Source organism: Chamaea fasciata, unplaced genomic scaffold (assembly GCF_029207755.1).
Source record: "Chamaea fasciata isolate MVZ Bird 193981 ecotype frontalis unplaced genomic scaffold, bChaFas1.0.hap1 SCAF_10, whole genome shotgun sequence".
Lineage (NCBI taxonomy): Eukaryota > Metazoa > Chordata > Aves > Passeriformes > Sylviidae > Chamaea > Chamaea fasciata.
The window spans coordinates 10074165-10101581 of NW_027094095.1; the positions used below are offsets into that span (position 1 = coordinate 10074165).

The window sequence follows — 27417 nt, forward strand, 5'->3', positions numbered from 1 at the left end:
CCCCTTCCAGTCACACATTCCTGAGAAGAAGTAAACAGCAGCCCAAGTTAACTGGTAATTATTTCTCTTGGAATCAGCACGATGCGCTTTTGGTTTTGAGAAGCTGTAACAGAATCTCTCCACAGGTCAACCTGCTATTTCAAACATTTCTAAAATATTTCACTTCGTAAATATATACCATGGCAGAGAGCTTCCCAAGCTTAAAATGTGATCTCCTTTGATACAGTGAAATTACTCAGATCAGTTCAGGCTTTTAAATTATGTTCGCCTATATAAAAAATTCTCAATGTGTGAACCACCCTGAACAGCGCATTCCCCCCTTGGAGCTAGCAGGATGATTTCTCCTCAGACAATTAGATAAATAATTAATAAATCATATAGTATTCCTCAGTAATTATTCTAGAACATACTAAATATTATTTCCTCATGTATGGTATCCAGATGGTAAGAGTCCCTCGTTAATATCTGCCACGGGAAGACCTTTGCATCACCAGGGAGACCCTGTGTTTATAACAGTGTTAGCAGTTGTTCTTCTGTTCTCTGTTCTGTTCTCCAAATATAATTTAGCTGTGGGCAGTGGCATTTCCAGAACATATGGATCAAATTCCCAGTTTCCTTTTCACAGTTCTAGCATTTGTAGTTTTCACACATCTCAAAATGTTCTAAAAAGGGTGGGGTTTTTTCCCTGTTGTTTGCCTAAGTTTCATGCTTCAGTCAGAACTGATATTTATATTCCTATCCAGTTCGTCCCACATTTTTCACTGGAGTTGTAATCCAGATTTTCCATTATTTCACTATGTTCACAGTTTCACCGTTCCCCCCCCCTTTTTTTTTTAGTATAAAGATAATTATATTTTTGTCCCTGAAAATACTAACAGAAGGACTGTAAGTAATTATGCAAATGAAGCTTTCTTTCAGTCTCAGACAAGGAAGTTTCTCAGCTAAAGCCTTTTCTAGTTTTAATATGAAATAATGAAGGATATTGTAGAGGCACTGAAGCATGGAAAAAGAAGCTATTTTATATATCAATATTCACATAAGTTACATGTAGTTTTAAAAGGAGAATGGAGATGGATTTTCATTCTTTATTTTTATTATTCCTAATCACCTGTGTGCATTTTCTTCTCTCTAATTGCCTTTTATGGATATATCCCAGAAACACATAACCTTGACTTGAGCAATTAAGCTCATTAGGGCCAGGAAAGCAACAGTTACACTGAGCCAGGGATATGGTTCCTCTGTAACAGGACTGTTACATCACTGCCCTTGGCAGATTAAATTTCTACAGATGACGTTGTATTGAACCATAATGTGTGAGCCTATCGTCGGTAGAAATGTATTTTTTCTGGTGCTCATGCCTGTGAAATTGCTTGGTGTTTGTAAATGCAAAAGGGTCAGTTTTACTCTTTGTATCTGACAGAATCAAGTAAAATATAAAAATTTGGTACTGTCAGGCTGGGCTTTTTTCTCATTTTCAAGGAATTAGAATTGTTTATTTCTTGCTCTTTTTGTTAAAATCTTGACATTTTTTTAATAGCTAGATGATAGGAAAACTCAGGTCTTGAAATATTATTGTTGTTGTTATTGAGATTTCCATAGCCAGCCCACCCAATCATACTTTTACTGAATTGCAATAAGGTAATATACCATGAACCATTTTAGCCTTTTCTAAGTGAACCGTAGAATTCCCACTGAATTTAGTGAGATCAAGATTTCATTTTATCAGTTCTACTCCCTTACACTTCTATGTATTCCTATTCCTTGAAGCCATCAAAATAATGTGCCTCATCCAAAATGTTGTGGATTCGAGATGTTTCTCATTGAATTTAGTGGGCATGAGCCAGAGCTTCCCACATTTAGTTAACAATATTAAAGTCAGGAAGACAAGGGAGCTGCTTCTTTGCTGAAGAAGAAATTCAGCCCTTCTAACAACTTGTTGATCAAATTCATTTCTTTCCTCAAAATTATTTGTACCTCATTTGCAGTTCTACCAGACTGTACTTGAAGCCCTCAACCTGCACACAAGGGAATGATAAATCCAAAATCAGGTTACCCAGTCTGGGTGTTTTGGTGCTCTGCTGTTTACCTTTACTAGAGCCAGAGAGCACCAAACTGCAGAAAAAAATGATTTCCAAAGAGATAGCTTTATGGGAGTCTAATTAAAAAATAAAATATTGCCTCTGTGACTACTCCCCTAAGAATATTACACTTTCAGCTCACCAACACTGCCTTTAGAGAAATGTTACTCAGCATTGATAGCATGTTCCCACCTGTCTGGGAATCACCTGATTACACTGCAGAGAGAGTGCAGTGGAACATCAGTGGATGCCCAAGAAACCATGTCCAGATGGATTAGTTATTCCATTCCCCACATCACTGACATCACTGAATACATTCCAGTTCCTTGGATAAATAGTAGTATCAGCTTTTTTTTCCAGAAATGAAGTGTTAATCATTACTTTTAGCATAAATTCTGCATGTAAAAATACACATGTTCTTGTCTGCTTTCTTATGTTTCCTGACATGATAGAATGTGCAGTAATTCAGGCTTCATATTTTGCCTGTTTTGATTTTTTGGTGATATTTTTATCTCCTTGTTTGCTTCCTCTTCCTCTTTCATCTCCTGAATGTACGTAATTTATTTAGTCATCCTTGGATAAACAAAATGATTTCAAGCAGGAAAAGAATGTACAGTAAAGGCAATGCTAACACCTACTGGTTTTTGTGGAGAAAATAAACCACTGTAATAATCACTACATAGAGGGTCCCTAGTTAAACATAAGGCCAATTCAGCACCTCCTATGCCAATTTTAGGACTCCTGTGAATTCAGGAAGGCTGTCTTTTCACAGTGGATCTAAGGGAGGCAGTTACAACAAAACAAAATTGCCTCAGTGCAAAGGGGACTTAGTATTTCTAAAAAACCCCACAGAAAGCCAAACTAAGTGTCTGCTGAAGCAGAAGTAGTATCAGAAAATGTATTACAAACATCCAGGGGACAGAAGTATGATTCCAAACACTCTGCTACCACTGCACTTGAAAAACAAAAAGTAAAGAGAATAACATGTAATCTCTGAAGATTGGTAATGTTTAGTTTGGATATTATTTGAACTTTTGAGAGTTCAGTCTGTTTTACTGGAAGCTGTCTTTCTAGTTCCAGGAATCTTTGTTTGCTTGAGTATCTTATGTGCCAAAACTAACTCCTGTTTGTAAATAAGCTGTCTCTACACGCACTACAGAAATAAATACTGCAGAGTAAAATAATCCCTGAGACTCAGTTTTTTATCATGCTGCAGAAGCATGTCACAGAAATGGATGTAACAAGAGCCATTTGGATAGTATTTTGCAAATACTGTACATTAACTATCCTTATTTATAACCAATTGTTTAGAGTCTATTTGATATTAGTTTATGTTTTCATTTATCAGCGTTGACAAATTCATCTGATTTCTACATTTTCACTTCTAGAGAAAAATACTGTTTAAACATACAACCTCTTCAGGTCTACTATAATGCACCAGAGGCTGAGCCAAAAGTCAGAGCTGCTTCAGTGTGCTGAGGCATGGGCAGCAATTACCAGCACCGTTTTCTTCGGACCTGTAACTTTGAGCTGCACCTTGTGTATTCACCTTGGCATGTTTACAGCAGCTGTTTGAAGGGACTAGCTAATGAATGTGTTGAAATCAACACGGATTCATTTTATCAGATTCGGTGTGATTCTGTGGCAAAGGCTCAGTGCTTCCGTACTACAGAATTACACCTGAACTAACTCACAAGAATAGCAATCCTGCTTAAGCAAATGTCCTCAGTAGTTTCTCACATCTAAAACTCTTTACAACTTCCTCATGTCCTACCAGAGAATGGGGATGCTAGAACAAATTAGAAATTAAACTCTCATTATTTGATTGTCCTATACTGCCAATTGCTGTTCATGTTATTTTAACAATTTCTGAGCCTACTATCACAGATTTTTTCTTTTCTTTATAAGAAAAATTGGAATGAACTATCAGTCAACAAAATTGTTGATAGACCACTAACTGTAGCAAATATTCATGGGTGAAGTACAAATACAGTGAAATACTAAAGAAAAAGACCCTGTTGACTTTCCAGTAAATACAGACAAGAATTTGAGACATATTTTACGACCATAGTTACTGTAACTGCTTAAGGAAACTTCCTCAATCTCTCCACCAAAATAAAATGTATCTACGGAGCAGTTCATTCTTCAGTCTTATTCTAGAAGATGTAATATCTCATAAAACTCTGATAAATGTATACAGGTCTTGTTTAAAATTGTCAAAAGGTGCTCACTACTTGCCAAAGATGTTAATATTAAGCTGGTGCCAGTCTTAAATCCTTGAAATTTAAGTGGTGCTGGGACTAATTATGTATTTGGAGAATGCCCTGGTTTCTACAGAGAAAAACAGCTTTTCATACTAGAAATTGTCTCTGTGGGGTGTTCAGTCTTCTTCAGAACATCATGTAGAACTAGATGCAGTTTTGTCCCATATTTTAAAATTAGACATTATGGAACAGCAATTCTCAGTGTGGAGAATTAGTATTCATATCATCATTAAACAAGCAATTTTCAAAAGCTCTGGGTTGAATACTAATATAACTGGAGTGACATTAAAATGCATTTTTTTCATTCCCTGTATCAGATGCAAATGGAAATACTGTCTGTTGACTTCTGAGCGACAATACCTGCAGAATGAGAAGGTGTTGGTAATCACCCTACCTGTGACCTAAAAACCTGATGCTTTCTGACAGAAACCCTGACTCTTGTGTAAATAATGAAGAAGCAAACAAAAAGAGCAAGGGATGAGCTGAAACAGCATGTAAAAGTGAAGCAACAATCACAAAATACTCTGACCAATAATAAAATGTTAATCCCACCCAAAAGCCCTGAAGGAGAAGTCTTTGGCTTGCTAAAAACCAAATCCTTCAATTTTTTCCAAGCCTTGTGCCTTTCCTTAGGTCTTTTCTAAAATCAGTGGATTTTTTCTAATTTATTTTCTAAAAGCAATTTTACATAATTAATATTAAAAATAGAAAAAAAAACCCACTAGTTTAAATAGATGTACACTTTTCATAAAGTTAATATGACAGAATCTGGTACAATATATCATGTAAAATATATCAAATTTAAGTGTTATAATAAGAAGATGCTATTTTCACCTTTCATTCCACATAAAAGGCTTTAAAGCTGTAGGAATTACTGAATTTCAGGACATAGAAAACATTAATTGCAAACAAGATAGTGAAAGAAATGAGGGAGAACTGCTGACTGGAAAGATGAAGGTTGTCATGCTGCCCTTAAAGTAAATCAGGAGAGAAATATCCTTGCAGTTCTCAGTTGGCAACAACTGATCTAAAATGCAGTAGATCAGCTGCAAGGTATTCACTGACTGGACAAAACAGATACTGGACATAGTGGTTTCTTCATATTAAAGGGCAAAAGGTGTAACAATCTCACATTTTTGCAACTTTCATGCCACTTCATCAGACAGTTCAACACAAATCTTTCTATTTTTCCAAACAGGTTTTTTTCAGACCAACATTCATTTTCATACAACACTGTGTTGTTTTTGGTTTTTTCCAGAATCACAGTAGGGAAGGGGAAGACTTGGATTCATTCAACAGGCTTTGAATCAAACTTTTCAGTTCTGTGGGACTTTGAACACAAGCTGAGGTAAGGGCAATGAATTTACTTTCACTACACAACAATGTCACCATGTCAGAAATTAATCTGGTCTTTCTCTTCATATGGCAAGGTCATTTTTGTTTGTATTCCAATTTTATCTTTATCCCAAATGATGATGTTTGATGATTTCAGTATTACTTACCCATGGAGTCCTTTATAAACCTTTTCCTTCCCCGAAGATCAGAATATTTATATGCAGCAAAAGAACATTTTTATATATAAATAAAAAAAAAGTTTATATGGTTGCAAAATCTCAACTTATAAAAATAAACTCTTCCCATGGGAACTCATGTGACTTCCAGAAACTGCAGAACATCTTGTTAAGCAGAATAGGGTATTATGAAATGACCAAGTGTATATAAATATTTGTTGAATCTGAGTGAGAACCTTTCTAATCCTGCTGCTGCCTTTAGTGGGATAAGAAGTGGAGCTGCAATCAAAGAGCTGTGGTCACTGAGACTGCACAAACAGGGCCCCTCTGTGGGCAGCCTTCAGCTCAGTGTGTTTCCACAGGCAGGTCTGTCCACACTTCCGCCTCTAAGCCCAAAGGACCACCTGTATCTGTGTGTGCTTTCAGTCTGCCCCACAGTTTTGATGGTAAACAGAGTAAATTTTGGCAGCCCAGCTTCAGTGTGTCAACACTGTGGCACCCAAGAGCCTGCTGGAGCCTGAGGTTTTGGACTGCTCACACAAGGAGTCAGGAGCTACTCGGGAAACAGAATTATGCAGTCACTACTTAACCACCAGATACTCCTCACCTGCAGGGTGCTACAGAATTAGGTGACACTCTATACCTGACCTTCCTTAGGAAGAATAATTAAGTAATCTATTTATATTATTAAAAAAAATTACATGGGTTGTGCTGGGAAATTCAAATGCAAACCTCTAATTTAATACACCGATATGTTATGCTTTAGAACATCATGTTTAATGTTTCTTGCAATAGTTTTGAAACACTCTTAGGGTGTAACAGTTGTTATGCAAACCACCCACACGCCCTCAATCAAATTGAACTAACAATTGAAAGATTCATTATCTGAGTATTTGTTAAATGTGCATAAAAAAAAGCTAACCCAGCGTGCAGAATATTCTATTAGCTACTGACAGAAATCTTTTGTTAATTTTTAACCTAACTCAAGTCACGGCATATTTTAATGACAAATGGGTTTAATTTTATTGTTAAGTCAAAATTCTCTCCTTATCAGATTTTGCATTTTCATTTGATTTTTAAGGATATTCATGGATCTTCCTTACACTTACATCTATTTTTACATCCCCCTGACAGCCTTTCATCTGTCTGCACTTTGCGTGCATCTTCTTTTTGCTGCTCTCATTGCTGCTATTGAAACAGCTACTTTGGGACAAGCCAAGTTACCTTACTCCAGGTGCAGCCTTTTATGGTTGCTAACACCATAAACAAAAAAGAATTTCTTAGAAAATAACAGATAAGTAATATTCAGGAAGAATGGACTTCCTTGTAGTGCTTCTCCTGCTGTGAAACTCAAACCAGTAACAAATACAGGCTGGAATGATCTAAAACTTGCAAGTAACTCAAATCAAATGCCTCTTCTCTTATCCGCTTTAACTGCAGCCTGAGGTGTGCAGCCCTTTGGAAAGCTCACGTGTTATTTTCCTTTCCAGCTTAAATTTCCATAGACTTTGGGTAATGGGAAACTTTCTATTGTCCTCCCTTCTGTAAAAATGTAAATATAGAAAGAGTGTTTAAGATGAAAGGCTGTAGTCAGATCACATGGGGACAGTGGTGTGCATTTCTTGCATTTCAAGCTGCCCTGTGAAAACACTGACTCATCAATGGTCTTTGTTCTCATGGTGTTTCCCTTCAATATTTTGGCTGTTATGTGAACATTTGCACAATTTGGCATCATTTAAGCTTCTTTCATATGCATAAGTATTATAAGTGTTGGTACCTCTGGCAGTGAGGTCACCTGTACAGGAAAGAACAAAGGCCACCACTTACTGTCAGATCTGTAACCTCCCTGTCAACATTAGAAATAGAAAATTTGGCCAATAATTACAGAGAGAGCTCTGCAGCTTGCCAGCAACGTTTGCTGGATCTGGGCTACAAAAGTAAACCTTCTGCATGTGTGTTTAGTTTGTCCTCAATGTGGCTGCTCCATTCCATGACAGTCTTAAGGCAAAGACAGTTCCAACAGGCAGTAAGCTAAAGAGAAGAATTTGCTGTGCTGCTGCTTTACAAGGGAAGCATCCACACAGCTGCTTAAAGGGGTGGCTATATGGGCAGACCCAAGAAAAGTGCACTGATGCATCCAGTCTGTCTATTCAGAACACTGTCTGTAGATTCATGATGAGCAGAAAGTTCACTGCAGAGTGCAAAATACAAAAGGGTGTATGGAAACTGCAATGTGACCTAAAATACAGCCTGGGGCTTTTTAAAATACTTGTATAGTATGCTTTGGCTCTTTTATTTCACAACAAATTGTTATTAAAAAACCAGGAGCACACATGAAAATGTGTGCCACATAAATTTTCCTCGTTTATGTTCCTTCTGGAAAGGTATTTTTACTTCAGAGTCACCTCATTGTTGACCCACGGTCTTAGCTAGAGACAACCTTTTGGACAGTGACCAAGGAAACAACTGGCCTGTGAAAAGGATATAATTAAGCACCAGACTTAATGCTTAGGTTTGCTAAAGCACCAGAAAGGGAGAAAGTGTTAAATAGAGTTTGTGTAATGGGGTGAAAATTACAGGAGGTAATCTGTGAGGAGATGAAAGCAATATATTCTATCATGCATTACAGGGCAGACTCCTTTATGGTTTGAGTTCCTACTTGGAAACTCAGCAATCCTTTCAGCTATGAGCCAGAGGGCTTGGAGACCTTGAACTCTCTGTGCATTGGTTGGGTTGATCAGCAAGCTCTGGGATTTCATCATCATCATCTTCCTCCTGCTCCTCACTACTGCTAACACTGGTTTCCACTGAAATCTGATGATTTCAATAAAATGTTTTAGTTGAGTGAAAAATCCTGAATTTATACTACTTAAACAGTTTTCTGAAAGTCTGAGGAATTTTCTTTGGGACACCTGTTCTGACAATGTGCTTGCTTGAATAAAAACTTCCACGTCTAATAATTTCTTTGGCTGGAATTCAAATGGATCCATACATATTACTCTTTAAAAAAAAACATTGAAACTCAGAACCTCACAGGCCTCTTGAAATGTGAGGTTTGACTGTTTAACAAACACAAGCACGTTTAGGGAAAAAAATAGTGTACATGATTAATGCACATCATCTAAAGAAAGGGCACAGGTGGTGCCATAATGACCAAAAACCAGGAGACACGTGAGTGAAAAGGGGAACTTCCTCAAGCAGCCAGGAAAAATGGGATTAATGATCACAACACCAGAGAGATAACGGAGGGAGGAAGAAGGAGGAAGATCACTGTGCCTACCAGGATTGACAGCAGATTCTGTAATCTCTGCTATGTTTTGTCTGGCATGTTTTCCCCTTGATTGCTTAGCCCATGGAAAATATTCAGTAAGATTTTATTCTTACTACACATGCACTACAACTTGTAAAATTAGACTTTCACTTTGAATATTCAAGAGGAAGCATTTCATATTTGCCTTAAAGTTGGCAGAAATTTTCTGCATTTTTTTTCTTTTATTGTTTTAGAATAATAGAGAAGGGAACAAAAAGAGGTCAAGTGAAGGAGTACAGTTAAAAGATGACCCCAAATCATTCTTTTTGCCACAAGGAAAGTTAAAACAGAAGTAAATTTCTTTACTGAGAGGGTGTTTGGGCAGTGCAACAGGCTCCCCTAGGAAGTGGTCCTGGCACCAAGCCTGTCAGAGTTCAAGGACCATCTGGACAAAGCTTTTAGTCATATGATGTAGTTTTAGGTAAATCTGTTAGGAGTAGGGAGTTAGACTTGATGATGGGTTCCTTCCAACTTGAAATATTCAGTGATTTATCCAATTTTAGTAAATGCAAGTACATGCCCATATGTAGCTGTGCCCTCTCATCGGTAACTTTATTTTTAACTTTTTTTGCGTAAGATATTTGCATTTACTTGTTTTTCCTCTGTTCATCTCTAATGAAAAGAAACTTGCAAAATATAGGACTGCATTCACACCAAAAAGCAGATTAAGTGCTCATTCTCAGCATCTGAATAAGGCTTGTCACGTATAAAACTCAATGGTAAGAATCACCTAAAATATTAAAAAATGTAACTAAAATGGAATGCCACAAAGAGTTTTGTTCTGACTCAGGCACTTCCACTCTGTATATATAATATACACTTATGTATGCCAGAAATGCACAACTTCCAGAAACGTGAAAAAATACAGCTGTGTTTGTGCAAAGAATGGGAGCATATGTTTAGCTTTAGGCATATATTCAAGTTCCTTTTTAAGTACACAGCTATTTTACTGAGGTTGTGATAATACAACCAGTTTACTGCTTTTAGCTTTATTTTAGAAGGTTTTAATTGCCAATGGAAGTACAGAACTCACTAATCAGAGTGCTGTTTATTTGGATTATACCCTAAAGGGTCTGTATCTACAGACAGGTTTATGTGTGTATCACCCAACTGTGATATTATGGCTGTCTGTGCCTCTACTCTTCATTTCTTTGAAAAACATCTGTCAAAAAATTATAGTAATTTCTAATGGAGTACCAGCTACACAGAATAAGGGTTTCAAAATGCATTTTAGCTGTGATTTGTTTTTTCTTTTAAAAACCATTTTAGGTGTATTAAAATATTTCTTTTTAGATGATCTTGTATCACAACCTTATCTCTGCCAAAACCTCTGAGATGTGCTTTCAACATGCCAAAAAGTTATGCTTAACAAAGACAGAGAGTGAGTGAACAGTTCCTGGAGGCTGGTGTCAGGTTCTGTTTGTATGGCCAAAGTTATATCAAACAACTTTTTTAACTCTTCACTTTCTGATTTGGGAAATACGAACTTTTGCTAAACTTCACAACCTTAAAATATAGTTGAAATGTGAAACAGACAACAAAAGTGAACAAAGCGCTGAAGGGTTATGCTGATCCCCAATCACCATAATGAGTTGCTGCTCACTGGAGAACCTGAATAACTGATGGCATTGGATAATACAGTGAAATGTGTTAGCATAAGCCACCACAAACACCAAATCTTTGTGAAGTAAAATAAACGGTTTGTCAGACTAATAAATCAGTCAATGAAAGATATATTTATTTTTTTAAGTCTGCATGCTAATGACAACTTCATTTTTGAGCCAGGAATTGTGAGTGATGATGGTTTGATGCCAGCTACTGAATGGTGAAGAAACATTCTCAGCATAGTTACTCACCATTGGTACACTTGGCATTCTATTTGCTACTCTCTAAAATTATAGAATATTTTCAAGACAGCATGTGAGTATCAGGTTTTTCTTTTTACTGCAAATACAAAATGCAGCTTGTGAAATGTAATACCTTCCTGTAAGGAAAGAGATGGTAGACTGAGGGTTTTAACACTTATTTTGTATATCAAATTGACCCTTTAAGGGGAACTCTACCCCCTTGGTTTTATTCAAGTCTTCCCAAAACCAAACCAAAACCTAAGATTTATTTTGCCAGTATGATCATACAGTATTTCACATCCTGCAAGCTTTGGTTACACTCCAGATGTACTTTCATTCCAGCATTTTATTTTCCTGAAGTTATTCTTGTCACCCTTGTTCTGAGGGTAACAAACATCTTTTGCATATGTAACATTTGTATTTTTCACACAAGGGATGTACTTACAAGCCTGTGTGTTTATAAACCAATAGAAAGCTTACTAGAAAACCTACATCTTTATAGTCTGCATGCCTGCTCAGTTCACTGCCCTGGCTCCCTATGTCAAATCATTTTATCTGACTGCATTTTTCCTGTGAATCTTTGTCAAGTGGTGATAATTTTGAAGACATGCACATCTCAAATGCATTTTGCACATATTAAAATACTGTAATTGTTGGGGGTTTTTATATGGAATATGGCATTCTATTTTTCTTTGTTATTCTTTATTTATCCTTGCTCTTTGGACAACCACTTCTATATTTTTTCCAAACCCCATTTTATGACACAAAAAGAACACTTTGCTAATTTAATTTTTTAATTTTGCTAAGATATTACATATTCCTCACAGTTTTGTGCTTTGTTCCTGCAAAGGAACAAGGACAAGAATGCATTTAGACCAACTTTGAGGAATTTTATATGTCACTTTACATTTGTTGGCAAGCCATAATTAGCTAATATCAGCAATAAGCTTGATTTTATTATCTCTAACCAAATTCAAAATATGATTGCTGGAGAAAGGACACCATGGAGATGCAATCTTAGAATTGTATTTCTAACAGTCCAAATGTTAAATGACTCAAAATCATTTGCTTTTTTTCCTCCATTTGTAATGGTAATTGGTCTTTGCTGCCAGAACAAGCTCTGCTTGTCATGGTATCTGGCAATATTATTACTCTATTGCAAGATGTCATGATAATAAAAGCTGAAATTCTCCCAGTGGCATATTCAGAGTGCATAATGTTTTCCAAAATATTGTGACTCCCCAATATTCTCAAAGCATCTTTAATGAAAAGTTGTTGAGATTATTGATGTAAATTTTATCAGCACTTGGTATTTGAGAGACATTTTTTCATTCCATGGAAGTTATTGGGGATAATATTGAGAAAGAATCTGAGTGACATTTTATCTTCTTCTTGGGCAGGCATTTGGTTTTGAATATATGATTTGCACTCTCCTTAAATCTGCATATTCTGATTACTGAAGTTTCAGTACCTTCACATGGCATTAAAAAATTATTAGAAGAGATAGATAAAAATGCTTCAGAGGATAGAGGCTGGAACTTTCAGAATGGTAAGTAAGGACTTCGATGTCTAACTCCCACCAAGAGTAAAGGCCTTGCAAGACAGGCTGAAAATTCTTCCCAGGGTCAGTTTAAAATATTGATTTTTAGAATATAGTACTAGACTGTGAAACTGCAATTACATTAATCATCAACAGATGTTTTATCTGACCTATAATGTAGAGGTACACACTGTATTGTACTGAAGTTCTGAGATATTGCGTGCTACAACAGAGCATAAAAAATGTGGATAAGTTAATTTTGTATTTCAAATTTATACAAACTTAACTTTGCCCACCTTTATCTACATTCAGTTTGAAACTACAGATTTTTAAATTAATAAATGACCTACAACCTGTGCGAGAAAATTAGCAAAGTTTGTAACTTGAAAAGATCAAAAGTACATGAAGCTGGCTCATTTTCCAGGGTGAAATAAAAGAACAAAAATCTCTCAATCACACTGTTTATTGCTTAATCTAATATTTCTATATATATTCTAAATAGGAGAATTGGCTCATAAATAATGCTGTTGACAATCCATTTTAGAGAGCCTTTGTGAAGGCAGCTATCATTTAGTCTGGTTGTTTTTTATTTTAAGCGAACAAGATGACTACAAATGTATCTCTCACACTAAGAAGATAATTGAGATTGAACCTTCTAACCTTTATTACTTTTTTCCACAGACCACAGTAAATAGACTATTCAAATTGTTATTAATTTTGCTGATGTCTGTGTCTAGTTTTAAATATTCCATTACATCAGTGGCACAGAGAATTCCCTGCATGAGCCATGGGAAAGATGCTGACCTAATTATTTTAGAAATAACTATGTAGAAACATCTAAAAAGATTAACAAAGGAAATATTATGTCACTACCAAATTAATAACTAAAATAGCATGAAAATCACTGTATAATTATCTAGGTTTCCATAGAAACTGTCTTTGATGGGTAGCCAAAAAGACTTCTGATTGAGCTTCAATACTTCTGCTCTCCCTGTAATAGAGATTTCTGATCTGCCTTTCACAATCAACCAACCAGCATACATCCTTATCCCACAGTCTTTAAGCAACACTCCTCAACAGCACTAATCACCCACATGGTTCTTTCAGATCTGAACTCTTGAACTTAAATATGCAAAATATTTTTAAAGTGTATTATTAGAAATACTAAGCTAGCAACAAAGAAAATTGTATATGGTAATATTTCTGTGTTGTCACAAATCAGTAGTTGCATAAAAATATGAAAAGGCATTAATCAAAGAAACAATTGTGGGGTTTATTACATTTTTTCATGGTAATTTTCCATTACACTTGTTCACCCTTTTGAAAAGCCTTGGCCATTTAAGTCCTAATCATAGGCATGTAAGCTAATGGATCCCAGTGCTAACAAAGGTGAAAGAACTGTGGCTATCCAATAAATCTGTATTCCAAAAGAAACTCTAAGAGTTTTATCTGAAGTTGTTTCATTTAAATAAACTAAATTGGCAACTATTTTTGGCAACACTGTTTACACATGTGTCTTATACAGCAGATTTCAGGAAAGCCACCTTAGAAATTTCTGTCCCTAAAAAGGATCAGCTCTGTATTCAATATGTGTTTCTCCTACCAAAGCTCACGAGAATGTTGGCTTTGAGTTCATGCACAGTTTTTCCCAGAAGGTAGTATTTCACATAAACTGTAATTGAATTTATGGATTATTTGCTCACAAATAACAAGTGGATATTTTAGAAAATGCTTTGCTCTTGACCTCCCAGGAGCTGCACAGCCTTTTCATCGTCCCCTCACTTAAGGAAGTGTTAAAACAGTGTCTGAACCCGACCTCAATTTTCATTGCACACATGCACAGAGAAAGCACCCATCCACGCTGCCCTGGTTCCAGGAACTGACGAGCAGGACTAGGGGAGGGTGTGAGTTGGTACAATGGATGTGGAAGGTTACTGCATGTGCTACTGGCCTACTTCTAGATCTACTTGCTGATGTTTGGAGAGCCTTGCACAGGAATACTTCAAAACAGAAAACGAGATCCATGTTTGAAACAAGTAGGTTCCTGACAGATCTGCTTTGTTTCAGAAAAAAGAAAAGTACCACTGCTGTTGCTTCAGTGCTTTGTGGGATTCTTGTAATAGCTGAATAATTTATTTGGTATTATTTACAGTTACTTAGAACTTTCAATTATTGTTGTATAATATTCTGGCATTCAAATTCTGCAACTCTTGTTTATTCTGTTAGCTCCTGAAACTTTATATGCTTCACTACTCTAGAATAATTGGATTCTAAAAGACAGAAGCACAGTCTTATCTTGTGCTGTCCTGGTATGCAGAAAATCTCTCTAAATCAAACTAAGACTGGTCCTGAACACAGAGACTGCTGTACAACAAAACATAACATCCCAGAAAGAACTGCAGACCCAAAAATCCACATTTTGTTTTATATTACATAATCCACCAACACTTTTCATCCTACTTAAGGCTAGGCATCTTTCTTGGATAACTGACATTGTTGGCTCCTGTCAAAATCAACACAGGAAAGTAAAGTCGAGACCTCCCTGAGGTGATTTAGTTCCCTTCGGATCACCTTCTGAGGTGTTTACATCTACCTATTGATAATAAAGGGAACTGGAGCACTGAGATGCCTTTTTCTCTCTAAGATTTTCCATGATTAATCCTTTCTTGGTTGGGTGGATTTTTTCTCTAACACATTGCTCCAAATCCTAAGGTCTTGACTTGTCTTGTTTGGACTAGATAATTTTTGGGATTTGTCTTCATCCTTTCAAGCAACTTACTCCTACTGCTTCCTCTGGATGAGAACTGTGATTGGGTAATTGCCATTGAGGCTACAGTACCGGTATTCTACAGGTATTCTGTAAGTTACTGTGTGGAAACATCCTTATTTTCTGATGCTGAAAGCACTGGAGTGTAAAAAATGTTAAGGTTGACCTCAGTGAGCTTTCCATGAAAGCGTAAGCAAAGTATGTGCAAAGTATGAAAAGTATGTGCAGGTTTAAGTATGAAAAAAGTAACTGTCCATCTCAAAGAATTTGTAGCCACCTCCTTCACAAGCTAGTCACTCTACATTGCTGATGTATGACTAATACTGCTTTAAAATTCAAAATAACTTTTAATAGCTGATTCACTGTGTCACAGAAAGATGCCTGAAATACTTATTCACTGTTATTTGTCTTCTTGTACAGTTTACAGAAATAATTAGTATTCCATTTGACAAACAAGTGCAAACATCCATTAGCTTAATGACACAACACATATTATGACTAGGTCTGTAACTCTCGCTAGAACTCTCTCAACAGTAACTGCTGAACAGTCTGTCATATTGGAGCACACATGTTTTAGTAGATGTAAAATTGCTCTGGTTACAAGGCCACTGAGATGTTTAGAGAAAGAAAAATCATTGGACAGCCTAATCTGTCTTTGAAGTCAGAAAAAAAGGAGAAAAAAAATCCTTGTATGTAATCTATAAATTACAGATATGTGAAAATGGTCTTATAGATTTACTGACCTGAAAATGAGTTCCACCCCCAGATCCATAAACAATTATCACTAAAGATCAAAGAGTGGAGTAGAGCATAAATTTTGTTATGATTACTGTTTGTTCTGCAACAACATTGAAAATTGTCAGCTGTATACAAAAACACAGAAGGAGCCTTTTTCTACAATACTCTGAGTGCAAAGGACAGCCTGAATAATGGTATCTAAAAACTGTGAGATTAGCCCATCAGTTGTAACCTGAGATAATTTATTTTTTTACTTTTCATTGGAAAGCTTCCACCTGAGTTGTAAGACATAAGCTGGAATGTGCCTATCTCTGTAACCACCACTTATAAAATTCTGATGTGGATGGAAATGATGGCTTTACAGATGATGCACGAGGTAAAATTCATTTTCTGTGGGTTTCCTGCTAGTTATGGCAAAGTTATTTTGAAAATACTTATTATATGCAGATAGGAACAAAGCCAGTAAGGAATCTTTCTGGGCTTCATACCATCTTGGACTTCTTTCAACATCGTGTAATTCCCATAAAAAGCTCCATTCCATCTCTGCCCATGTGTCTGCCAAAAAAAGGTGGCTTTGAACAGAAAACCCTGTGTTTTAAAGCTATATTAGCTTCACAAGTGCTGATGCTGCTCTTGCAGCAGATGGCACAAGCCTGGAGCTAAGGGTGCTGTGGGGTTTCAGTTGAATCCACAGAGGGCCTGAGAGTCAGCAGGGAGGCTCGATGAGGGCAGGTCAGTGGTGCCAAAAGCATACCATGAGCATGTTCTCCACCCTCCAGGGGAAAGTGCCCTGCAACTGACAGCACTGTACTCAAGATACTAATCCAGGCTTAGTAATTTTGCTTTACTGAAGCCATGGTACTACATGGAGCAGGGCAGTGTTTCTACATGGAACCAAAACACGCTAATGAAAACAGACTAGTGATGCCTGAAAAGTTTTGTGTGCTGTGCAAATGCTGGCTCCCAGAAGTGTTTGGGGGTATTGACCTGGGTACTACTTGCCTTTGCAGAAAACATGAATGATCAGTCTGGTGAAAGGCACCCTTAAGTGGAAGGATTCCAGCATGGAATGGACTCAGGTCCTCCTTCAGCAGGAAGGAACTCACATAAAGTCTAAATGATGTCTATAAAATTAAATGCTCTCTTGGATTCGCCAGAGATGTAACATCATCGAAGACACAAAGTTAATTGATTTGAATTGTTTATAGAGTTTTTCTGGGGGTATTTTAAATATATATTCAGTAGTATGAAGAAAGAATGTGTAAAAATGCCATCACGTGTGTTCACATAGGCAAGAGTAACAATCGCTTGAACACAACTCCAGTCTTAGGGAAGCTGCAGATGTCTGAACTACTATTCTCAGTCAGAAAGCGCTCCGTTTACTTAGTTACTGCAGTCCTGGGTGTCTTCATCTCATTTAGCTCATTTGCAAGTCTAGCAGGGTCAGTTCTAGGCCAGTAAATAATGAACTAAAGTAGTATCTGCAGCTGTTGAGCCCAGCCTTAATTACAGGTAAGCTTGCCACTTCCTGCATTTTTTACTGTCAGTTATCACAATGCTTGATGGTAAGCAGGATACATAATTTGTGCAGCATTTCAGTAAAATATTGAAGTAGGTAGGTAAAAAATGGTAAAGGAATATTTACTCAATAACACCTTGTATTGTAAAAAACTAAAAAGCAAAATTAAAAATGACCAAATCTTTATGCATATAAAATTACATAATGTTCAATAGGAGATTAAATATCACAAAAATTCATTACTGTCTGGAACAGACAGCATTTTTCATTAAGCAGGTGTGTAGCCCTAAGACAAAGGGTAAAACTGGACCATTTGTTTAGTCACTGGTTAGAGCAAACTCCTCTTCTAAAAAGCCACGTCCTGTGTTACACTCATTACCAAAAGAGTTAGGCAGCACATAACAGTGACTATCTATAGTCACTCATACTAGCGACCATCAGAAAAGCAAGCTAGAGAAATAAAGGAAGAGAAAATCTAATTACTGTCTCCAAAATGACACACCAAACTTTATGTGCTGACCTAAAGCCATCTTGTCTGGCAAAACAAATACAGGTGATTTAGCCTTTCCACACAGAACCATCTTCTCTTTTCACTGTCCTCTTGTACACCGGCTTGTATCACACTGTACACGGCTCTGTATTCCCCCTGAGGATGATTCTCAATTCTCAGGCACTACTGATGAGAAAATTCTGTCTGTTAAGTAAGCTACTGAGCTACTGTATAGCCAGACTAATCATGTAGTCTCCTTTATCTGCCTCCAGCCCTGGCTAACACCACATCGCTCTGGCACAATATAAACACGGGGCAATCAAGTGGTGTTTCCTCTGGATGTAAATTTAAGTTTCTCAGGTTCTGCAGCAAAACATTCTTCAGAGTAATACATTTTGGTTGTTTGAACCCACCATCCAGTACCATCAGCACTCTAGATTAATACATTCTACACTGTCTGTAATCTCTATTATTAAGAGCTATCCACTGTAATCCTTAGGGGAACTGACTCGGTCAAAGCCTTAAGGGTAAGACATTGCACATTCTTCTCTGTCCCAGCAGTCAGAGGAAGGTGACCTTGGTGTGGGTCAATATACTTCTGTTGGTGCTCCTCACATGAGTGAACTGCTGAGGTTCCACTCTTGGTACATTAAAAGTTTCCCCTGCTTTAGCCTGTGTTTTTGCATCATCTGTATTTCCTTCCTTAGAGTGAGAAGGATTCCTTTTCCCATGCATGCACATTCAGTTTCCAAACTAGTGCATCCAGACCCCAGTAGTAAAGGTGCTAGTTAACACTTCCACTGAAGTGTTTCACCCTTCTTATTTCACTTCATGGTTTCCACCAGGCCTTTTTTATCACCACATAGAAGAGAAAAAGAAGCCAACATGCATAATAAAAACAGAGGGGATTTGGCCACTTACCAAGTGAAGATGAGACATAGTAAGGTAGATATTAAAATGAGGACTTGGTTAAACATTGCAGACTGTGTGCGTTGGATGGCTCGGTGAAGATCATTCTGTATCAATGGAAAATAGATGTTATTTTGGGATTTGAACCAATAATTCAGGATCTGATTCTGTAGAGGAATTATGCAGTACCCTGATAGCAATGCAGTCACTCAAATGCACTTAGGAGTTTGCTGATAATACAGAAGGTGCGGAAGTGCCAGCTGTGAATCTGTGATTATTTAAGTAGTTCTTTGTTCATCCCAGCACAATTCTGATCCTATTGCAAGCTGCCTTGAGGTCTGCTCACGTCTAGCTTACAAATTACAGGGTGCAAGGCCCAATTATGGCCTAACAGTTGAGTTCCCTGCAATTGTGTATGAATGGCAGAGTAGCAAAAGAACCATCCACTGCCATTTCCTTTCCTGGCACGGTAACAATTTATACTAATTGAGATTTCATTTCGTGTCTTACTTTTTTCTAATTTTCATGGAGAAAGCAGTTTAGTAATGCTTGACCATTTGTATAATCTAAATACAGATCTGGTTAGCTTCCTATTAGGGTTGGACTGTACTGCCAAAATCCCACTAAAGACAATATACTAAAAAAATACAACTCTAGAATATTTATTTCCTTTGCATACTTACAATCATATTTTCTAAAGCATGCTTTGCCAGCCAGCAATTTAAAAATACAGGAATAAACAGGTTTCTTAGGACTGGCCAGAAAATCTGAAAGAAAAATTAACAAATTCATTAGAAGCTTTTCTGATGAGGAATAGAGCTTTACTATTCAAGCAGCAATGAAACACTTGGGAAAAATACTTACTATTAATGTGTTTCTAGCGTGAGATTTGGCTTTAAATAACATTTTTGTCTTCCTTTGTGATTAACCACATGCAAGATAATTAGATAAAGTAGGAACACAGTCAGTTTTCACTGCAGACATGAGTGATTCTTACATTTTTACAACCAGCTGGTTTATTTTATTGATTGTGCTGTAGTTGGAGGTGGAGGGTTTTGGTTTTGTTTGTGCCCATAGTAGAGGACGTGGAAAGTTACTTGTATGACTTCACTCCAGTAGCAAACTATCGTCATACTGTTGGCAAAATTTCTGTTCCCATAGGCACAAACTCATCATCCACATAAGAATAAAATTTACTTTAAAAAAGTAAGAATATTTGTGCAGCTATAAAAGTGCAATGTGCAAATGTATTAATTCAAATATGTTTACCGTGATGATGAAAGGGACAGCATTAATTATTTCCAGGAGAAAGGGTATTCTCAGAATTTGTTCCCAGATATTTCCCTTCAAAGAAAAGGAAAAAAAACCCCACAATGTCACAGTCAGCTTACAAATAGTTCAGACAAGAAATACATGTGATATTCCAATGAAACACAGGGAGTCTCTCCCATACCTGAAATTCAGGGATATCATTCATATTAGATTTAAACACACGACAAATGTGACTATAGAATACAGATCACTCTGGATCCTTTTTCTTACAGTTTATCATAATATAATTCCCAAGCAAAAGATACACACTTTTAAATCTCCTTCCTTTCATCCTTTGCATTTATCTTTTATCTTTACTTTGTATTTTTGGGGGCCTGTTTTGGAGAGGGAAGTAAAAAATCAAGGGTTTAATATTTGAATTAGGACTACAATATCAAGTTCTCTATTTCTGCCACCAACACTTCAGAACACTTCAGGGCTTTCTGGAACTTGATCTTCCTTCCACGAAATGAGAGGTCTTCCCACATATTTCAGTGAAGTGGTATTGATCTTTTCATTTGCTTACTGCTAGCAACAGGATGGGGATAATTCTACTTTTTCTCCAAATCTGTGCAGTGGCTGTCAATGATTAAATGTTGAGAGGAAAATCCAAATATTAAAAAAGGAAGGGAGTTGAACTTCAGTGACTTACAGCTTTACTAATGCTGTGTACCAGGACTCCATCATAGGTAATGCAATAATAGTGTAGCACATACCATGGCAATATTACAAGAATTTGCAGTAGAGCATTATTTTTTCAGTTGCAATGACATGTTCATCTTCCTTGAAAAAAATAACCACCTGATACAGCCGCTGAAAATTAAATGTGAACTCCACACCATATAAAATTCTTTCTCCATTTTTAACTCTTCACATCTGGAAGCCACTATACCTCAGGGACAGGGATTATTTTCTTCTGTGTAAGTGCAATTGGTGGGAGTCAGACATCCAAATGAAATTATTGGGTTGTAAACTGAGGGGGGTTTGTATGAAGAGAAAAATCAAAATCAAATCTGATTTTTCAAACTGAACCATTTTCTGATTTCACGAATTTCCTCATTTTTAACATTCGGAGTTTCCTCCTCTGCATTACAGAGAAGAAATGTCACATAATTTACTTGCGCAGGCAAAATGCCGGTATGGATGGGCTCCAGGTAATTAGGGATGTGTGCAGCTGTAGGATTCTGGCTTCCACATGGAAATGCATCATGAGTTCTGCAAAACTGCCTTCTGCAGTGAGAATGTATGGTGCTGCTCAAAGCCCTGAGAGTGCCTGAGCACCAGGCAATATGCAGGACTGCCAGATGTCTGTGGCAAGTTTTGACAACGCAGATTTTTGATGTAGACATCTTTCAGAATTCTGGCCAAGGACAAACCTCATGTAATACTTTAGGCTGCAAGAATGCAGACTGTAAACCTTCCGTTCCTGGATCCAAGTGATCAGCATCACAATACAGTGCTACATCCTTTGCATTCCTCTCCATTTAAAAGCTCTAAAAAATGTAAATCCATTCTATCATAGTAGCATGATATGTTACTCTGCCCTCACTATTCTGCATGTTGAATCATTTCTCATATGTCATGAACCGGGTATCAGAAAGATCAATCTCTTGGAGTATTCTCTCAAGTGACTGCTTTATTCATTTCATAGGTTATTTGTGAAATCCTAGTAATGTGCACTCCAATGCAAACACAATCATTCTTGTTTTCTCACTCACTAATTCTCTGACTTGTAAAAGTTAGTTACCTAAATTGTGAAAGTTTTGAAAATGCTTCTGTAAAATAAATACTCTGTCACAGATTTACACAAACCAAGGCACCTTTGGTCACCTTGGATGTGCAGAAAAGCCTTACAGCAGTTGAAATAACACCATTCTTCACTTCAAGAGAATGGTGTAGAACTAGGAAAACAGGAGCAGAGGGAAGGAGGTGTTTGCATCAAGTGGATTGATGTGAGTGACAAATTCTGTTGCTCCTTAGATAAGTTCTTTAGTTCCTTCTCTTATGAGGAGTGAAAATCACAAAAATGCCTCAACCTCTGTGACAGGTGTATGCAGCAAATCAGGGTAGTGGAGCTTTCCATCCATCACACACTAATGAGTAACTTCTCATGGAAGCTGATTTGCCAAGAATTCATCTTTTGAACCCACTGAAACTGATGCAAATCACAAGCAGAATGGATGAGGATAAAATGCTGCTCAATAAACTCAGGAACAGCACAAACTGTGATTGCCCTTTGCTGTTCTGCCACCAGGATATAAATTCTGGACTATTTCTGCCCATAACTGATTTGCACTTGTAACCCCCAACCCTTAAATAATATATGCTCCAAGGATTAAAAAGAATAATTTTTAGACAGCAGACAACTACAAGCCTCTTAGCATTATTGGGCACTAAGGAAAACATTTATGCCATAATCACTCGATAAGCACACTGAAATACAAGTCTCTAAATTCAGCAGTGGCTCTTAGAGTTATTGAATATCAGTAATACAAAATATAATACAAAAAAAAAATTATCCCCCAAGATATTTTCAGCTTTAGAAACAGAATTTTTTCATATTTTCTTTGGTAAAGGATTTCAAATGCTTTTAGTATTTTTCTCCTAAAGATACTAAAAATGCAGAGATAGAGCAGGACAAAATGGAATGAAGAAAACAGAAAGATTATATTAGAAAAAAGTAACTTTTAAAGGAGAATGCAAATACGAAAATATATTGTACTCACATCAAATGATTTCAAGACATTTTGAAAAGATATTCCAATAGCATCACACAGATGGATAGCACAAGTATGTAGATATCCTTTTTTTTGGTTGTTTTTTAAGTAGTGTATTGGCCTAGTTTTTCTGTGCAGTTTTAGAGGGCTAAATCTTGAATTATATGTATTGAGTAGCTACAGCTTTGACATCAATGACAATTGTGTCCAATACACTATGGACAGATAAATAAAACTGCACAACTGCAAAAACCAGGTCACTTTTGAGAATGTGTTTTCAAATTACAGTGTGCCAGTGGACAAAGGATAATAATAGGCATTTAATTGCTGACTTCCACTCTTTAGATACTAGAGTTTGCTCATAAATTTGGGAAACAGGGCTGCCTGTGAGACAATATGCCATCCTCAAAAAGTGTGTTTTTCTCAACCCCTTGCTTGTACACCAGCATGGGCACGGATACATAAACTTTATATTGAAACATTTATCCCATTACTTTTTAATGAATTCTGCCTAAAAGTAACAAAGAGTACTTACCTTGTAGCTTAGATAACTTAGCAGTAGAGTTTCAAAGAGACTTATTACTGCCACAGACACCTTAAGTGAAGTAAAAAAAATATGTGTATTAATACCAGCTTTAGAGAATAGGTATTAACATTACAATGAAAATAAAAGATTATATAAAACAGCTCTTCCATGAATCCTCTGAAACCCTCTCAGCTAAGAGCATTTTGCTTGAAGCTTAGATATTGTTATTTTTCTGAGTTTCATTTATTCCTAAACAGTACCAAAATCTTCCCACATCACAGAGAGAGAGAGAAGGAAGCTGTAAATAAGTAAAGTCAGTCAGCTCTTTACTTTCTTGTGAAGATGCTATGAGTGTGTGGAAAAGCAACTGTGTTTCTTACTGTGTGTAATGCAGAAAGTTGAAAGCAGCAAAAAATGGTACAGATGAATAATTATTGATTTTAAGATTTAAATGCAGCTTAGCTCAATTTACCAGCCTCCAATTAGATTACATGTAGTTATTGTATGTATTAAATAGCTTAAAATATCTAAATAGCCAAATATCAAAAGAGTAGAACAAAATACTTAAATCTATAAAGATATTTACTTAAGTTCTTTGTACAGAAAGTATTTGCATTTTAATGTGCATCATGGGAATCTTCCATCAGGATGGATTCTATCAGGCTGGAGCCTGAAGTCAAGCCTCAGGATTTTAAATTTTAAATTAATGCTCCCTACAGCTGAAAACTCTGAAGTGTCTTTACCTAGAAGTAAAAAAGATATTATGAATTGGGAAATTATTAAAATACACAAAATTATTTTAAAAAGCAATCAAAATATATCACCTTCTCCACATAATTATTACTTTTAGATAAACTCGGGCTTTATTTTCAAATAAATTCCTACTTTTACCAAATAGACATAATGAAGTAATCTGAATGCTAGGCCAAAAATTATTCAAACTGTGCATATTCTAAAGGCATTTTCAAGGGCTTCTTCCCTCAGAAAATTGTGGATTATGTAGAAGTTACAATCATTGCATTGACATTGAAACAATCATAGTGAGAGAATATAATGGCTTAACCAATCTGGAAACTTAACTAGTAAGTTTTTTCTTAGTAAAAAACCACATTTCAGAGAGAAAATCAGTACAGATCAGCTGATCCTTATTCTTTTGCTGTACTTGGTGTTCAAGATTTCCTTGCTGACATCAACATTTCCAAGTATCCTTTAACACTGTTACAATTCTGCGGATCAGTATCTGCTGCATTTGCTACATGGAAATAATTGAATTGGACATTTGCATATTACCTGTAATCCCCATAAAGGTAAGCTTCGATTCACCCAAATAATGGGAGACCTGTTCATTGCAGTAAAGAAATAAATATGAAATTAATCATAATCTGGTGTTTCAAAAAAAAAAAAGTTGTACATGTGAATGGAAATTAGAGCAGACTTACTGAAAAAAATCTCAGTAATAAAAACTTTAAATCAGTAGTTATCTACTGAGTATTGACATGTCTTATATTTCAGCAAATCATTAGGTTCCTGTGGGAAACTGACAATCCTCTTGTGTGAACATTTTGCTATCTGTATAATGATATAAATGGTATCTAACTCTTAGGGGCTGTCATATCTTGGAAGAATCCTATCAATGCTAATAGGCATTTGATACAGCACCACTGGAATGGGACACTCTCAATGGCACAATAATTTCCTGTTAATCATTTACTGCTACTCAGAATTGTGGTTTTTTGGTTTGTTTTTGTTTTTGTGGGTTTTTTTTTTCTTTTAATTAAGGACATCCTTTTTTATTTCTGCAAGGTATCAGCATTGATGGAACTCAGATCTTACACCAGCATCCAGTCCAGGAGATCACTTTGCAATCAAGAGAAAGAATTAAAATATTAAATGCAGTTTGAACATTCAGAAGTATAAATAATGGCTAGAGAATTATAGAAACATCCCTACTATATGTCAAAATGCCAGCATTCCAGATGGAAATGGATCTGTCTTCGTATGTTCCCCTCCCACTGTTCTGTGGACTTTGGGTTTGCTGTTTTAATTTAGGAACTCACCAATCAATTGGTCCTGGTGTGTAGTTTTGATTGGAACAACTCCGGTTTAATTCCTTACTGACAGTTGCCATACCATCCATGCAAAGTCCATTTCCATTAGCAAATGTGTATGGGAACACAGTCATAGAAACATATGGGAGGAAAGGGATATTATTTACATCATTAGGTGGTCCATGAAATGCATGCAATAGTTTGAAACTCAAGGCAATCAATACAGACATTTTTAAAAGTAAAGTAACTTTTAGAAAGTACTGCTACATGTGTTCCATATCTGCAGAAAAAGGACTATGAAGCATTCCAGGTTACATTTTTTAAAGATTTCTTTTCAAATTTAAAAGCAAGACAACTGAAATGTTACTTTGTAAAGCTGAACTAAGTACACAATATACACTGAAGATCAAGAGACCCTAGAAATCCTATCCCATGGATAGGCTGTGATACAAAGAGCACATTCTCAACAGGAAAGACTGCAGCAAACTACATTTGATAACCTCTTCTGAGGATGTGAGGAGGGCTGGAGATGCATGCAGCAATATTTCAAGTACAAAACTGGTGATACACAAGTAAAAATGCTGGCCATTACACACACGATGTTATCTCGCCTTTAATTGCTGGCACAAATTTTCCTTTTAAATAGCCATATAAGGATGTGGGAATACATAATCTGTAAATAATGACAAATATCCTTGCTCATGCTTGGCAGGCAAGGTCAGCAGAAAATAAAGGGATCTGCAGCTCAAAGATTGGCAAGAGCTGCATTTGTACCAGCTGTAAGTGGGACAGTGCTAAATTGTACCCATTAATAAGGATGCTTTATGTCTTAAGCTCTTTCCTGTACACCTGCTGTGCCTGAAGGAGTAAATGAAAGACGCCAACTTGTGCAGGCATTTCTGAAAAACAGGAAATAAATCTGATGAAAAGAATTCCTCCCAGATTTGCCACTTTAAAAACAACCAGGTGAAAATATTTTTCTGTGGCCATGCTCTCAGCACGCTGAATAGTTTCTTCCATCGGGCTGTGTGACACAGTACCTAGAAATTATTTTTTCTTTCATATCACCACATCTTTAAGAATGCATTCAAGCAGGAGTTTTGGAATCAAGCCCTCAGGGTCTCCAGGGCATTAATGAGTTTGTCTGGCACAGCTTCTAAGATTAGGGCCTCAGTGAGCAGGCAGAATAACTTACCTGAATCTTCTCAGGCAGACAAATGTTGTTCAGAGACAGAACACACCAACTACTCTCTTAGATGTACCACACCACCATGTAAGGGAATAACATGTATAGAAAATATAAATATACTCTCTGGTGAATTGTAAAACACTTGGATTGAAGGACATGCCGGGAAAGGTGTGAGGCATTCAGCAGTCTGCAGATGTATATGAATATGCATCTTTGCACATAAATACAGCCGTATATTTGGCACAAGGTCTGATATTCTAACCTGCCCTGCACACCCAGACAGAACCATGCAGTACAATATACTCATTTGGACTCACCAGAGGTCTCATAATTAAAGAATTGCACCATGGCAGAAACCATGATTAGATGGAAAACGTTAAGTCCCTGAGTTGCTAATATGCCTAAATTTCTAAGGATGGATTTCCTCTTCTCCACAATTTTTTATGAAAACTTTACTGCTTGTTTCCTCTTATTGAAGAGACATTCTAAGGTATAAGTAGAGTCAAAATTAGTTTTTCATGGGTCTTGTTGTTCAGGGAAATTTCTTCATGGCCCTTTTCCGTATCTTACAATTTCTCAAGATAAATTTTGACCAAAAAAACTCTCAAATGAACCTTCCGTACTTCCTATTCACGTATCTTTCTCTCAAGCAC

General features: G+C 36.6%; 1 protein-coding gene and 1 long non-coding RNA gene across 4 annotated transcripts in view; one reads left to right on the top strand and one right to left on the bottom strand.

Moving 5' to 3' along the window:
- KCNT2 (potassium sodium-activated channel subfamily T member 2) overlaps nt 1-27417 on the bottom strand; it is a 131610-nt gene that overhangs the window by 68813 nt on the left and 35380 nt on the right. For 2 of the 3 annotated variants that reach the window (XM_066192271.1, XM_066192270.1), the window contains exons 4-9: nt 25585-25641; nt 24818-24866; nt 23537-23596; nt 20243-20317; nt 19657-19740; nt 18986-19080 (exon numbers count right to left, since the gene is read on the bottom strand). In XM_066192271.1, coding sequence (XP_066048368.1) covers nt 18986-19080; nt 19657-19740; nt 20243-20317; nt 23537-23596; nt 24818-24866; nt 25585-25641 — 420 coding nt within the window. Of the gene's footprint in view, nt 1-18985; nt 19081-19656; nt 19741-20242; nt 20318-23536; nt 23597-24817; nt 24867-25584; nt 25759-27417 lie in introns of those variants that run through there. The other variant, XR_010722424.1, reaches the window with a different exon arrangement.
- Nucleotides 1-27417, top strand: part of LOC136294497 (uncharacterized) — a 53593-nt gene that overhangs the window by 5631 nt on the left and 20545 nt on the right. Inside the window, exon 3 of the long non-coding RNA XR_010722427.1 lies at nt 5601-5690. This is a non-coding gene — a long non-coding RNA (uncharacterized lncRNA). The remainder of the gene's footprint in view (nt 1-5600; nt 5691-27417) is intronic.